At 41.4% G+C, this 16532-nt stretch overlaps 1 protein-coding gene across 2 annotated transcripts; it reads left to right on the top strand.

The window, feature by feature from the left end:
* Positions 1-5472: 5472 nt before the first annotated feature.
* LOC119913080 (zinc finger protein 708-like) lies at positions 5473-14799 on the top strand. Of its 2 annotated transcripts, none has more exons than XM_038732396.1 (4): positions 5473-5718; positions 8642-8787; positions 11239-11796; positions 13112-14799. In XM_038732396.1, the coding sequence occupies exons 2-4, from the start codon at positions 8673-8675 to the stop codon at positions 14416-14418; spliced, it is 1980 nt and encodes a 659-aa protein (XP_038588324.1). In that variant the 5' UTR covers positions 5473-5718; positions 8642-8672; the 3' UTR covers positions 14419-14799. The 2 variants fall into 2 exon arrangements, with proteins under 2 accessions (XP_038588324.1, XP_038588323.1); XM_038732395.1 differs by having other exon boundaries at positions 13109-14799.
* Positions 14800-16532: the final 1733 nt, after the last annotated feature.

Genomic DNA, 16532 nt, shown 5'->3' with positions numbered 1-16532 from the left:
TTCTGTTACTCTCTTAATGAATAGCACAAAGACAACTGTAACTTATTCATTTGTTTATTTCTTCACAAGAAATATACGATTCCTACCACACCGGCGTCCTTGCGTCTCCACCAAAAGAAACCGATGCTGTTGGCTCTGATGAACTTGTTCTTTGCAATAATAAAGCATAGGTTAAAGGGGCATTATGTAGTTTTCAGCGGCCACCAGCGGTGCGGTTTTAAGATTGCAGATTCACACAACATGCTGGAAACTCAGGTAAACTCCCACTACAACGTTACAGTAATATTTTTATCAGCTTGATGTTGAACTAATCCATGCTCGTTACATGATAAAGTTACACTGTATTTAGCCAACGTACTACATCGTTAGCTCGCCTGCTGCTTTCAGTAACTGTCTTTACAATCTGTGAATCTTTCACCGGAGGCTCAGCAATTTCAGCACAGATACATGTTTTGGATGATAATGAAACTGTTAACATTAGTGAGCTGGACTGAATATTATAACGAGATTGTGTCACAATTTATAGCAGTTAGACCACAGTAAGTAAATTTACTGTAGTATTAGTGGATGGCTCTTCCACTGGGTTGTATATTATGTGGGTCATGTTAGTTACAGCGACTGCGAGGTGGAGAAGCTGTTTACCTGAGTATCAGTAAATACAATAAATCTAAATTGAACGTTACGAAGCAAACAGCAGCAGGTCCGAGCTACTGTAGCGTTAGCTGGCTGCTCGTGGCTGCATCACTATGGGATAGTAAACAAATCGCTCCACATTAGCTTTTTACCATTACATAATTTCTTGCAGGCTTTGACACTTTGACATAACAGTGGTATAGAGGAAAGTAACATGGGTTGCATTAGTTGGTGAAGTAATGTGAAAGCGATATAACTTTGCACCAGACAACATTAGCAACTGCTCGGCGTTAGCCAGCGAATAATGTTAGCTTACCTGTCCAATAGGATGAAAGCCAACTCTGGGTCTGGGTCTGTTTATATACCCAAAACAAAGCGGAGGTTTTCCCTTGATTCAAAAGCCCTGCTGATGTTTATCCATGTTTTCGTCCGAAGTCAATCCGATTCACATTAGGCCTGATGAGCTTCAGCAGATAAAACTTTTTTTGTTTTTTATCCTTATGTGGAGTTTGTGTTGAAGTCTGTGTTGTGCCGGGAGCAGGTCGTTTCTTAGTGTTAGCAGACTCCATGTCGTAAGTTGCAGTTTCGTCGCTACTGAGTGCAAAGTCAGTAGACAAAGCGAGATCCTCGGGAGCGCGCATGCAGGTGTCAGTCACTGGAATTTTGCGGAAAATCCGACCCGGAGCCTTCAAATAGGAATAGGAATACTTGCCTTCAGAGTTAATAGCCAAACCCAGCAATTGGATCATTTTAATGTCAGATTACAACCCCTTCACACACATGCAATAAAAAAATTATTCATTTTAGTAGAAAAACTACATATAGCCCCTTTATTCAAGAAAGCAGTATCAATACTAACTTCAGTAAGTTAGTAGTAAGACATCAGAGCAAATGTTTAATGTGAAATACTTTAACATACCCACTTTTAGTGCCATGTTCCACGATAGCCACCATGCGTGGGCAATACACAGATTTTATAAACTCTGTGTGGCTCAGCTGACTGAGTGAGTGAATGTGTTGATCAGTTTGTTTACAATGTAAAAAGGAAGCAAACTGGAGCTCTCTTGTGTCTGAAATCAGCATGTTTTTTTTCAGAGTTTTCTGTAAAAATGAACTCACAAACCAAAGCTGTGACTGAAACATTGTCCCCTCTAATTGAGACGCAGGAGATTTGAGTCTGGTGTTCAGACAGCTGGGGAATGTTCTCCGCACAGGAAGTGATCAGAGGGACAGACAGAAGCGCAGCAGCACCCCAGAGAGTGAGTTAAAGTAGATTGTATCACTGTCCTTTACAGATGTTCCTACAAATGTCCAGTGGTGTTTGCTCTAGTTCGTCCATCCTCTTCGTGTTCGTGTTCTTTTAAGCAGAATTTAAACAGGACCAGATTCATCCTCTTGCTACAAAACAACCAGCTAATATTAAACACAAATAGTAGCATGACTTTTGGGATGGCAGTGTCCCTCTGTCAGCTGCTTTGGTCCAGACTGAAATATCTCAACAACTATTGGATTGAACTGGTTCAGACGTTCATATCCCCCGCAGGACGACATGTGATAACTGAAGATTCCCTGACTTTTCATCTAGCGCCACCCTCAGGTCAAAAATTTCACTTTGTCTTATATATTGCTGCATTCATTTTGCTCTGATGTCTGTAAATGAGAAAAACCAGAAACTCAACCAAACCAAATGAAGGCTTCGTGTTTACTGTGATTGATTGTGGCAATTAAGAATGAATGGAAGCTGTTTGTCGTACTGCACATGTAGGACGTGGGTGGTTTACTGATGACATGGCAGAAGTCTGTGCAGAATTAAATGATTTCCTTTCTCGTTCTTCACATCTGTAGGAGAAAACACACAAGATGAACTGACTTACTTCAGTAGTAGTAACACATAATCACTTGAAGTCAGTTTGAATCATTTAAGCAATCAGTTTTCTTTTTCAACTCTGGTGCTGTATTTTGTTCTTGAATGTCATCTAGGAGTTACTGTCTTTACCAGATTTACAACTTTTCATCAACATCCAAGTCTTTAGGACTGGCGAACACTTTTTTTCCTGTAATTTCTTGTGTATTTAATTTGATGATAATATTGAAGTGTCCGATAATGAAAGTAAATGTAGATGCCTTACATTCAACATAATAATAATAATTAAACCCACATTTAATGCAAATTGTGCTTCATTGTCTGTGCACGGTTTATTTTAAACCTCATATAACCAACTCTGCAGTGCAACTCATCGTGGGGTGTCTGAGGACATCTCTCCTATTTGGTAGACACCCCCTCACATGGAGGACAGGTGTGTAGGAAAATGCAAAAGACAATGAAGTGCAGCTACGTGCTCATTTTAAAGGGGTCATTTTAGGATTTTTGTTTTATCCATAAACCATCCAGAAAATATCAAACAAGCACACATGTCTGGCTGTCTGTCTTTCAGGCCAGCCCTGCTTCAGCAGCTCGGAGGATTAAAGACTTTGGTGTGGGTCTTCTCTCCTCCTGCTCAGCACTTTCCAGCTATTCTACATCTTATATTAATTAATTATAAATGAGAAAAGATTTGAATTTGAAGTGACTGAGTCAATTAAATGAAGCTTGCAAACCAACAACATTAGTAAAAGTCACTTCAAAGGGACTTCAAAAATGCCCGTCTTCAGAAGATCCAATTATCAAAAGACTCAGCCTGTGGATTTATGTGTGTTTGTGGGTATGTGTGTATGTGTGTCTGTGTGTGTGTTCGAGCGCGTGTCATCACTCGTGCACTGTTATATCAATTGTTCAAGTCTTTATCCGCTATCAGCCTGAGGACCCTCAGGATGTCTTTTCTTTCTGAAGCTCAGAATCTATTTTAGGCCTTTTCTTCATCTCAATACTGAAATGTTTGTGTCACAGTAAGCTGCTACAATGCAGATTGCGCCACAGTGAACTGATGCTTTATTTAAACATCAAAAGTGACACGCTGCATGTTAATGCTTCAACAGACCAGATTCCAGCACATTTACAAATCCAAACAGACTTTCCTAACCCGTGAAGAGGATGTACAGCGATGACAGCTGTAAACTGATCCTGTGACTCCATCTAGTGGTGTTCAGAGAAGCGTTACAAGGAGGAGCTCTATTCTCACTTCTTGCTTGTGCAGATAATTTTATTTCATTGTTTTATTTTGTTTGTCCATGTCCATAAATGTGAACAAGATTCTTATGTGTATATAGTCTTGGGACTGAATAAAAACAAACCAAAAAGTGCTAATACTGAAAACAATTTAAGACATTTAGTAAATTATCTCTCAATAGCTTAAGACAGCAAGCCCACTATTAAGTATAACTTCTCAAAAACTCTTTGTACAACTCTGTGTAGTCATGTAAAGTGATAAAACATCTGATTAACATGCCAAAACGTGTAGAAACTGCAGATAATGTGTATATATAGAATGCATTTATTAATGTCTTGCTTTTGCTGCTGTGACAATACTAATTGCTCCGAGTGTAAAAATCATCTCAATTCAATTCATCTAACTTTATTTGGATTTATCAAAAAGAGCAGGACTTTTGTGGGTTATATTTAAAAAAAACATTGTTCCAGTGTGTTTTATATAAAACAGAAAGTGGAGAAAGAAGTTTACTGAAGTAAAAGTAGAAATACAAGTAATCACAACAACTTATAGCGTACTTAAATTATCACAAATAAAAGTTCTTGTTATACAAAATGGCCCCATTTAGTGTTATATATATACACACAACATTCCACTATATATGTTGGGTATTTCACTAACAATGCATTTATGTTAAAAATATAAAAAAAAAATCTTAATATGAAAAATAACTTTAGCTGTGAAATTAATGTATTTGTCTTAAAATTGACATGGTTTAAAAAATATAAAAGAATAATAAAGAATATGTGCAAGAATATGAACAATATGGCAGTTTGCAAAATATTTACATCAGATTTGTAAAGATCAGGTTTACATGTGACAAACATGTTACATTACATTTATTCATTTAGCTGACGCTTTTATCTAAAAGGGACTTACAATTGCTATACATGTCTGGAGCAACAAGGGGATAAGTGTCATGCTCAGGGACACATTAATGGGTGAGTCACAGTGGGGGATTGAACCTAGGTCTCTCACACCAAAGGTAGGCGTCTTATCCATTGTGCACCCATCACCACCCCATGTACATGTACACATGTACATATGTACTGTAAAGGGGGAGAGTGGTGATGGAGGCTTGAGATCTTAAATGTAGTGGAGTAGAATAATAAAGCAGATTAAAATTTAAACACTCAAATAAAGTACAGGCAGCATAAACTCTTACTTTCACTTGAGTAAATGCAGTTACAGTCAATTCAGTTTTACTTTATTGGCATGAATGTCAAAGAACAATATTGCCAAAGCTTATATGCTAATACAAAGAACAATTAATTTCATGTAGTTTATGCATAAATAAACTAAAAAAGTAAAAGTGAGTGTTTCTGTGTGTGTTTAAATAAATAAATAAAAAACAGTAAGCGTGCTTGTGTGTCACAGTCTACCACTGAGATACTTGCAATAAAGCAAACAAAAAGAATAAAATTAAATAGAGGTAAAATAAAGATGAACAGTGTATAAAACTGAATATCATGTAAATATAATCCGTAAAATGTCTGATCGTATTTGAACGTATTTACTGAACAAAATAATACAGTTAGAGAATTTAGGGCTAAAAGGCTTTTTTTTATTCTGTTTGTCCTAAACGAGGCGCCGTGTCTTTCTCACCAAGCGACACTGCGATTGGCAGATAATGTCTTAAACAACCCGCCTTCTCTTCACGTACTCGCAGCCTATTGGTTTACAACCCCGTCCATCAACTAAACCCGGAAAAGAAACAAGCAAGCTTGGCTTCAAAAAATACATCCGCAGTTTCTCTTTCGTACGTTTTGTCTAGTTTACGTCCAGAGTTTCAGAAGTTCATTGTCAGGTAAACGCGTGGGAGACACGTTTAACAACTTAACAGCCAAACTACACCAGGAAGATCGTTTTATAACCGGAGATTCGTCTGCAGGAGCAGCAGTTTAGCACAAAGGTTAGCCCCGGATAAAAGCTGCGTCTGGTAAGTTCTTTTTGTTTAGCTAACGTTACAGTTTGTCTTTCACCCAGTAATCAGAAACTGAAACTGGGACCGCATTTGTCAGGCGGAAGTGAACAGGAGCTTGTTAGAGCAAAAAGTTAACCCCAGTTCGTCGCTTGGATGTAATGATTATACACGAGAGGCACAAACTACAAGTGATCCTCGGACAAGATACATATGATCACACTTTGGTCATTCAGTTCAAACAGTTAAATCAACAAGTATTATAAAGTCAGACGCTTCGTTTAATCTGGTTTTGTTATAATAATACTTCTATTAACAATACGCTTTATTTTATATAGTATAGAGCACTTTTAAAAGCACATGTCACAAAGCACACCTAAAAAAAAAAACAAGGTCAAATGAAGCACAGGTAAATGATAATAAAATAGCGCGTGAGTTTAAAAGGGAATCAGAAATACTTTATTGATCCCACGACGCTGATTTCACTAAGTTGGGCTACTGCAAAACCATGAAGTAAACCTGGTTGCCCGCGCAAAACGGCCAATCCCATGTCCTGCTACTTGTGATGCATTCAGGCTACGTCGGCAGAAGAAAACAGAGACACGACCGCAAAAACACTCCTGGCTTTGTTGTCATAAGGTTGTTAGCAATAATACTAACTTTGTAGTCACAGTAGATAAACATCCTAAATTAGCTGCATTTGAATTGCTACGCATTTTTTGTTGTTTGGTTTCTTACAGAGTGAATCCAAAACAAACCAAACTGTGTACCTAGAGCTAAAACAATAAGCAGATTTGATTGTATTAATGTGTTAATATTGGGTTTCATTTGGGTGTAACTGAGAGTGGAGGTTCTGCAATCGCTCTGTTGATGTCTGTAGTTGATGCATACAGTTAGTACATAGTAAATATATTCAATATATAAACACATCATATACAGTACATATAATCATAGGTGAAATAATTATTCAGATCCTTTACTTACTAAAAGTAGTACTACTCTGTGAATATACTTTACAACAAGAGTTAATGTACTCAGTTACTGTATTCAATGCATTTATAGCTATAAAACTACTGCTATGTGTGTAATATGTTCTTATTTATGTAAATAGTGAAGGCTCTGGACTCAGACTCAAAAAGCAAGAGAATTACAGAGTCAACAGGGATAACACAAGACGACAACAGTTTAAACAGATACAGGGTTATGGCGGGCAAGAAAAAGCTAAAAACTGGAGTACTTAAATAAAAAATCATAACATATACTGTGTGTTTTCCCCACCATATATCCAACAAATATCATTTGAAGAACACATGTTTTACCTCGTGTCCTGCCCCCTACTCTAATTGGCTAACCCTAATCCCATCATAACACCAACTAGGGTTGGGCCGATAGACGATGCCATCGTGACTGTAAAACCCCCGCCCCCCCAGCAAAAAATAATCTAAAATTTTCACATTATACCACCCTGTGAAAAAAGGTTTTAATGACCACAAATATTCTGGTTATTGTTTTTAAGTATGCTTTGCACCTGCCTCAGAATTCGCTTCTCCCCACTCCCCCACCATTCATAATGAACACCAGTATTAACGCCAGGGGGAAACCAGGGAAGGCGTAGGCTCCTCCTACAATTCACTGATTTATACAAGCTTCAAAACTTTTAACTGTTTAACAAAGATTTTTGCTTTGGAACTATATAAAATAAAAGCAAGTACTCAAACCACAACTGTACACAAACAATGTAATGTCTATTTAGAAACAATAAAGCAACAGTCCCCTTTCATACTACTTCTGTAGTTTATTTTTCAAAAGTGCTTATAGGTTTTAGGCAGTAACTCAGTGGAGAATGTTCTGTAGGCTATTGTCGAGGGCACTTGTGGAGCTTCTCATCCCCGAAAATGTTTGACCACATTTTCGATTCGCCATCAACTTTGGTAAAACTGCCAATATTCAAGTTCTACACAGTTGGTTCCGCGCTTCAAAACCGCAAAAAAGTGTATTTAGTGATTAAACAGCGTACAAAACTTGTAAAAACGAAAGCCGCTCTGGTGTTCGCCTCTTTCTCCGTTAATTTCGCTTCTCGCATGAATTCTTCTTCTTCGCGAGTAGTCTTACAGTCATGGCAGACAGTGGAAGCGATACTGCCCCCAGCACTTCCTGTAGTGCATTGCAGTTGGAAGAAAACAACCAGAAATGTTTAAAGCCGTTAAATCGCCCTTTTTTCATTTTGACAAATAAAATAAAGTTTTTTCAAATCTAAACAAGTGTTTCAGACAGCGTTAAGGCTTTGCCTAAAATGCCTAACAGCTTTCACAGCAGTACGAGGTGCAAAAAACGGACAATCGGTCGCTCAGCAACATAACAAATAAACAAAATAAAAAATGTAAACACAAAATCTAAATATAAAGTACTTCGGATATGTAACGTTACAGTATTTTACAGCAAACAGAAATGTAATAATAAATATTAGTGATGAACTAAATAGTAAAAATTAGTGCAGGTACTGTATGTACAGTATTTTACAGTATTAACAGAAGTGACTTGATAAATAGTAGTGTAACCTTAGTTACTGTATACATTATAGATTTTGGTTACTTCATTTCTAGGTACAGGTAATATTGCACAATATGTCGGGTATTGCACTTGTTACTGACTAAGTGTGCGAGTGTTTGAGTCTCTGAGGGAGGAATTAAAGCGTTTGATAGCCACAGGCAGGAATGACCTAAATGTCCAGTTTATTGTCCATGTGCACTCCTAAGTACTTTTAGTCCTCCACAGTGTCCACACTGTCCCCCTGGATAGAAACAGAGTTCACTTTGGCTTAAAACTATATATAATGATGGAAAATGAAACAAGTAAAAGAAGTAATATTTTGAGAAATCACCACAATTTTGCTCTCTGTGATTAATGTTTTTCAATCTAGTGTTCATCTTGTGTCTTTTAGGTCTGTTGAACCTCGGCCTGCGGTGAGAATCATGGCGTCCCCTTGCAGTCTTTCTCAACTGGGCCTTAAGCGGCTGTCGGTCCACCTGGTGGACTGTTTGAAGACACCAGCAGACCTGGGACCATCTGTGAGGCTGGAGCCTGAAGGTGAGCAGCTGACATGAGAAACACAACATCACATGTTCAGATCCTGAATTGACCTACCTGGTTCTGCGTCTGTTAGGCCTGTAACCAACTATATGGAAAATTCAACGGTCAAAAACTTGAGTGTGGAACGTTAGACACATCTCATACTCAACGGCCTCTATCTTATCTACGTACCAGAAGGGGACGGACCGAGAACACGGGAGAAGCAGAAAGCAGCAGTGCAGATTTGAAATATTGGCTGTTTTATGAAAAATGATGGCAAATCGAAAATGTGCTCAAAAGTTTTCGGAGTTGAGGAGCCGGCGGGGTTAGTTAACGAGCCGGCGGGCCAGTCAGCTCACAGAGCCCTCTGATCCCAATCACACAGACCACTGCAGTCAACGCAGCAGACAGGTACAGCAACAACGACAGAGGAAAAGACAGCTGTGAGATAGTTTTAATGTTCGTATAGCTGTTAATCTGTCTTTACATTCTGAGTAATTTAAATCAAATCAAGAGACATCTGGCTCGTGATTTACAGACCAATCTTGGTTTGTTGAAATAAACAACAGAAGTACTAAGAAAGGGGATTGTCGTTGCTTTATTGTTATTATTATATTAGACATTACATTGTTATTGTACAGTAAAGTTATGGTTACTTGCTTTTTATTGCTTTTATATAATTCTTATTTATGCACCAATGTACCAAAGCAAACCCTTTGTAAGGTAAAGCCTACTGGGCAATAAACCTGATTCTGAGCTTTTTGTTTTGGGTGATAAAGCCTGGCTGAAATTTTAGAGCTCTGCAAGCGGCCTCTCTGCTGGGGTAATTATGCAATCTTGCAATCATCATTTCCTGTTAGGGCCTAACAGCAGTCGAAATTAAAGAACTAAGCAAGTAAGGACATAGTGTACGCAGTGTACTGCACTAAGTTTACTGTACAAAAGTATCCGAATTGAGATGCACTACTAGTTTACTGTGAGAATATATAGGCTGGTTATCTACCAGGTAGCAACAATAGATTACCCAATTCATCTCATACACAATAGTCTAATGTTACGATTATTTAGGACTAACGTTATGTCTAGCTTGCTGTCCTTGGCACACTGGAGGCAGAACTGCAGCTGAATGCTCGATTAAAAAAGCAAAAGGAATCTAATTTAGTGAGCTGCTTCTTCTTTTCTGCCATATATTTTCTTGCTGCCGTTTTCATGTTTGAAAGTCATAGCTGCTCGCTTGGCTTGCAGATGTCAGTCTTTAAGTGTTTTTTTGTTGTGTACATGGTTTTTTGCTTAGAAAATACTCAGCATCAGGTCTTTGCAACTGCATGATTCATCTGAAAGCAGATATATTTACATTGATTTTGAATTTTCTCTCATCCCCACATTTATCTATGACTGAAACCATTTATTGATTAAATCGATTAATTCGATTGCTAAAAAGCATCGACACTTGGTTTAATCCATATAACTATACAGCACACGGACATTTATTACTGTCGCACATTGGGCTTATGCTGTGATCAAGTGAACACGGTGTGATTATGATGGAGCAGTTTGCAAAGTGGAGGAAGAGAGAGAAAGTAGCGAGGGATGAAGAAAAAAGTGTCTAAAGTATGGGATTATTTCAAGCTAATAGAAAACAACAACTCTGTAATTTTACATTCTGTCTACTGTAAAACGAAACAAACATAGCCGCAACAGCACGGCATCTGATCAGAAAGCACCCTTTCTAGCATCAAGTCCACAGAGCAGACCACAGACAAGGTAACAGCAACTTTAGCATTTAACTTAAATGATGATTGATTGTTGAGTTGAAAGATGGCAAAAGTAAGCCGCAATCCTCAGCTGTAAATTGTTCTCTGCCTGGTTGGGCCTTGAGTTTTGGTTGTGACGTCACAGTCATGAGTTAAAACTGCCAATCAAAAGTACTTCTTAAACAATGAATGGATGAAATAATCTCTACTCCATTACTACAGTCATCGTTAGCTGCAGCCCTACTTTTATAATAAATATTTTGACACCAGACAGTACTTGCAACGTCAAAAAATAAATGTGAATTAAAGCAAATGACGGTGGTGTGAATTACTGGAGTATGTTTGTACTTTAAATCTTCTGTATGCGAAGTAAATTCTTAAATAATTTAACTCTTATGTAAGCATCTTATTTTACCCTCACATTTGAGAAGCTGGAACCAGTGAAGAATTCAGAATTCATGCTTAAAATATGACAAGAAGAATTAATCAATCACCAAAATAGTTGCTGATTTATTTCTCTGTAGATTAACTAATTAACTGTAATTGTTTTACCTGTAAAATTGACACAAGGGGTTAACGGGAGTCCAGCCGTAAATACGCACAGCTTACATTTCGATTCATAGTTCACCACCAGGCGCACATGTCACACGTGTATTACGGTCCCCACAAACACTATCATAGAGTTTACGTTCTGTCATGTACGTCTTGCCTTCAGACTCATCAGACGACCCCTCGGTCTTCGCTGTGATGGAGCGGTCTGTCTGCGTGAAAGCTTCAGGACTGAACGGGCAGACGGTCCATGTGGCAGCAGAGCAGAGTCAGGCCAACATCAAGGTCAAGTTAGAAGAGCAGGACGAGCAGTCGGAGGCAGACAACTACTTTGAGAATCCGCAGCAGCAAAACACGATAAAGCTGGAGCTGGATCAGCCGCTGGACTGGTGTGACATCGGAGCAGAGATCCATTTGTATAAAGAAGTAGGAGCGTCAGAGTGTGACGACAAAGACCCCAACCAAGAGCAAACTAAACCAGAAGAATCAGATGTACTGCACCCGATAAACGCAGGGGCTGATGGGACACAGCTAGTGGTTCAGGAGGAAGGCTCAGTGACGTGGCTCATTCAGGACTATAAACTATCCCTCAAAACAGGCAAGCCCGGTGATGCAGGGCAATGGCAGGAGGAGGCAAAATCAAAAAACGGCCCTTCAGATAACGTCGCCACTGCGGAGCAACATGAAGCTGAAGATGTAGAAGCCTCTGAGCCCGCAGGTGGAGGTAAATCTTTATATGAAATTGAAAATGTATGCTAGTCCTAATACGGAGAATTTTTCTAAATGGAAAATAGTTTAGATGAAAGATTGCTGTGGAATCATTTACTGTAGTTTTGGAGTTGTCCATCTGTCCCATTCTCGTGAACACATCTAAGCAACGTTTTGAGGTAATTTCTTCAAATTCGGCACAAACGTCCACTTGGACCGAAGGATGAACTGTTTAGCTTTTGGCTGTGACGGTCACTGTGACAAAATAATGTCCTGGAGAAACGAATCCTTGTCTGGCCTTTATCCAGCGCTTGTGAACAGAAGAGGACTGGAACAACACAATGAGAAAACAATAAGTAGCACAGCACAGACTTTCCTCCATCTTAATTCTGAAAAATGAGCTTCATTGTAGAGACCTGCGGAACTGTTTTCTTGATCCCGCAACATTTGTGACATGCAGAGTAAAAAAAGGACACATGTTTGGGCTATGCTAAACGTTCAGAATAACCAACATAAATCATTGCATTCATTTTAGTCAGTAACAACTGAGAAGTTTTCCAAATTTCAGACTCGCCTTGCTTTGGTCTTGTATTTTATAAGCCCGTGTGACGGAAGCCAGCGAGGCTGTATAGTGAGTAAACTTCACTCCCTGACACCAACAAACGCACTGGTGAACGTTGCCAGTGCCCAGGGGGTTTAGCCTCCTCCTCAGCGTGTCCCCCTCCCGTACCTAAGGTCGCCAGTTCGAGTGCAGTGCATTGTCAGGAGCTGCCTTATACACTAATCTTCTTTTCACCTTGGTTTGTTGACTCCATCTTATCAGCGCGACTGCGGGACCCGCGCGCGACTGCGGGACCCGCAGGATATTTTTTAACTGCCCGCTCCCGTCTGCAGCAGAGTTAAAACCGCCTGCTCGCGCGCAATTTGTGATGGGACCTGCGGGATCCCAATCCCAATGCAGCTCTTTACTTCATTCCGGTCACATGACTGCAAACAGCAAGTATTAAAGCGCGCCTAACTAATCCTCATGTCGTGAGTGAGTGAATCAACTGATTAATTTTTTTGAATTATAATCATTTTGTTTCTAAAATATCAGCAAATGCCCAACATGAATTTTGTTTTCAGTTGTCTATCATAGAAGGGTTTTTGTTTCTAATGAGAAAATATTTACTTTTGACAAGCTGAACAAATTCAATTAAGTTGATTCTGTCACTGGATTAATTGACTGATTGTTGAAGCTGTATTTTGATTATTATTATAAATAATTACCTCTCTCTTTCTTTTCCCCCCACTAATTCGGATGTTTCCTCTACGATGAAAAAAAAAAGCAGAGAAGAACCCGCAGGAAGATGCGTCCGAACCCCGACATCACCACTGTGAGCTTTGTGGGAAATCTTTCGCTAGGAGGAGCAACGTCACCAGACACCAGCGGCATCACTGCAGCGTGACAGGAGGTACACCGAGCCAGCCAGAGTCAGGACAGCTGGAACAAGATACATATTCATGCGACAAATGCAGCCTGACCTTCGAGACGAAACGCCACTTAAGGCGGCATGTGCGTGTTCACACAGAGAACAGTGAAAACCAGGAGGGTAAGGACACGTCTGAAGAGGCTCCACGAGAGAGATGTCACCCCTGCAAGCAATGTGATAAAAGCTTCTACATGTTGCACACCCTCCGGCAGCACCTCCTCACCCACACGGGAGAGAAATCTTACAGCTGTGAGGTATGTGGGAGGCAGTTCGGGAGAGAGGGAACTCTGAAGGAGCACCTGCTGATCCATACGGGGGAGAAGCCATTTAAATGTGAGCAGTGTGGAAAGACCTGCGCCAGGAAAGGAGACCTGAAAATCCACATGCTCAGTCACTCTGAGGAGAGACCATACAGCTGCAGCTGCTGTCCGAAAAGCTTCAAACAGCTGACGAAACTGAAACAGCATGAACGCGTCCACACGGGGGAGAAACCATATCAGTGCAAGTTATGTCCAAAGCGGTTTAGGGTGCTGACCGATCTGGCAGCACACCAGTACACCCACTCAGGAGAGAAACCCTTCAAGTGCTCCCTTTGCCCCAAAGCCTTCAGTGTAAGGAATAATTTGAAGAAGCACATAATGGTGCACACCGGGGAGAAACCCTACCGCTGCTCACACTGCGACAAGCGCTGCCGCCTGCTGCAGCACCTGGTCATCCATGAGCGCAGCCACACAGGGGAGAAACCATTCAAGTGTGACCAGTGTGGGAAAGCTTTCGCCAATCCGTCAACTCTGAAAACACACAAGTCCTCGCACGAGGAGAAACCACCACGATGCTCCCTGTGTGGACAGAGCTTCAGCGCGCTCGCAGAGCTGAGCAGTCACGAGTGCAGCGACATGGCAGAGAAGCCGCATCGCTGCTCCCTGTGCGGCAAGGGCTTTTCCCAGACTGTGAACTTGAAGAAACACCAGCTGGTCCACTCTGGGGAGAAACCTTACGAATGTAAAGAGTGCGGGAAAAAATTCAACCACAAGAGCAACCTCACCAAACACATGCGCATTCACACAGGAGAGAAGCCGTTTGAGTGCGAACACTGTAAGAGAGGCTTCAGGCTCCTTCAGCACCTCACAAAACACAGATTAACACACAACAACAAGACAGACTGAAGACTTTAGATTGGAGATCTTTTTGTGGAAGCAGCTGTTTCTCAGGAGGTGGACATGGTTGTCAAGACTGTGAACCAAGGGCCTTGCCATTTGATCTGAAATCAAAATCACGACTAATTGAAGACTTTACCTTGAGTACAATGAATGATTTTAAAAATATATATATATTTTTTGCCCTCATAGTTCACTGTCAAGGTTTGGACTGCAAACTATTACAGGTGGGAATTTCTTTCGATTCACAGATGTGAAAAATCGATTGTCTAAATTTGAATTGATAAGTTAATGTTGACGAGCACATAACAGACACGTGTTCCCCTTATATTTGGCGCAGCACCGCTGCTGAATGAATGGTCGGCGCTATTAAAATTTGACACGATCGTTGATATAAATGTGCAGCTAATGATTTTTACTCACACACTGACTGGTGCTGTTCTAACAGCAGCAAAGTTAGGTCTGTTAAGGGCTTTGTATGTGCGTAGCGAGTGAGTAGATATGTGCGAATGAGAGACAGCAAGCGGCAGAACTACACCGATTACTGAATCCATTTATGGTCTGAGATGTGAAGTTGAAACTGGGAAATGACAGGAAAAACAAAACAATTCTACAGTGAGAATATCTCAAATCTTTTCTGAACCCCAGTGGTTTAGCTTCCCACCTCGCTCCACTGACATGCAGGTGTACTCCAGTACACCCTCACAATAATTGTTGCAGGGTTTCCCTTATGTACATTTTGCAGCAGCACTGCTGAAAAAAATTCTAGGGCTGTGTAGGGAATTTGTTACAGGTGCAACAAAACACACTCCAGACTTGAGCCAACCAGAAGTGGTTAGCGGTGAAACAGGGTCGAACATTTCAAGGATTGGTAGTCCACGTCATGTTAAGCAGAGATGCTTGAAGAAAAAGTCCATCCATCCATCCATCTTCATCCGCTTATCTGGGGTCGGGTTGCGGGGGCAGCAGCTCCGGCAGGGGACCCCAAACTTCTCTATCCCGAGCCACATTAACCAGGTCTGACTGGGGGATCTTGAGGCGTTCCCAGACCAGTGTGGAGATATCTCCCCACCTAGTCCTGGGTCTTCCCCGAGGCCTCCTCCCAGCTGGACGTGCCTGGAACACCTCCCTAGGGAGGCGTCCGGGAGGCATCCTTACCAGATGCCCAAACCACCTCAACTGGCTCCTTTCAACATAAAGGAGCAGCGGCTCTACTCTGAGCTTCTTGTGGATGGCCGAGCTTCTCACCCTGTCTCTAAGGGAGACACCAGCCACCCGCCTGAAGAACCTCATTTCGGCCGCGTGTACCTGCAATCTAGTTCTTTCGATCATGACCCAGCCTTCATGACCATAGGTGAGGGTAGGAACGAAAATTGGCCGGTAGATTGAGAGCTTTGCCTCACGGCTCAGCTCTCTTTTCGTCACAACGGTGTGGTAAAGCAAGTGCAATACCGCTCCCACTGCTCCGATTCTCCGGCCAATCTCCTGCTCCAATCTCCCCTCACTCGTGAACAAGACCCCGAGGTACTTTAACTCCTTCACTTGGGTTGGCACTCCACCGGTTTCCTGCTGAGAACCATGGCCACAGATTTAGAGGTACTAATCCTCATCCCAGCCGCTTCGCACTCTGCTGCGAACCAATCCAGTGAGAGCTGAAGGACATGGACCGATGATGCCATCAGGACCACATCATCCGCAAAAAGCAGTGACGAGATCCCAAGCCCACTGAACCGCAGCCCCTCCTCGCCACGACTACGCCTTGATATCCTGTCCATGAATATCACAAACAGGATTGGTGACAAAGCGCAGCCCTGGCGAAGGCCAGCCCTCACCTGGAAAGAGTCCGACTTACTGTTGAGTACTCGGACACAGCTCTCACTTTGGATGTACAGGGATTGGATAGCCCTGATAAGGGCCCCCCTCACCCCATACTCCCGCAGCACCTCCCACAGTATCTTCCGGGGGACACGGTCATACGCCTTCTCCAGATCTACAAAGCACATGTAGACTGGAAGGGCATACTCCCAAGCCCACTCCAGGATCCTTGTGAGAGTAAAGAGCTGGTCAGTTGTTCCGCGTCCGGGACGAAAACTGCATTGTTCCTCTTCGATCTGAGGTTCGAC

The sequence above is a fragment of the Micropterus salmoides genome, unplaced genomic scaffold (assembly GCF_014851395.1).
Source record: "Micropterus salmoides isolate LMB-PRFRI ecotype aquatic unplaced genomic scaffold, ASM1485139v1 Ms_hic_scaffold_2, whole genome shotgun sequence".
Classification (NCBI taxonomy): Eukaryota; Metazoa; Chordata; class Actinopteri; order Centrarchiformes; family Centrarchidae; genus Micropterus; species Micropterus salmoides.
The sequence above is the reverse complement of the archived record's forward strand: the minus strand, read 5'-3'. Positions and strand labels throughout refer to the sequence as shown.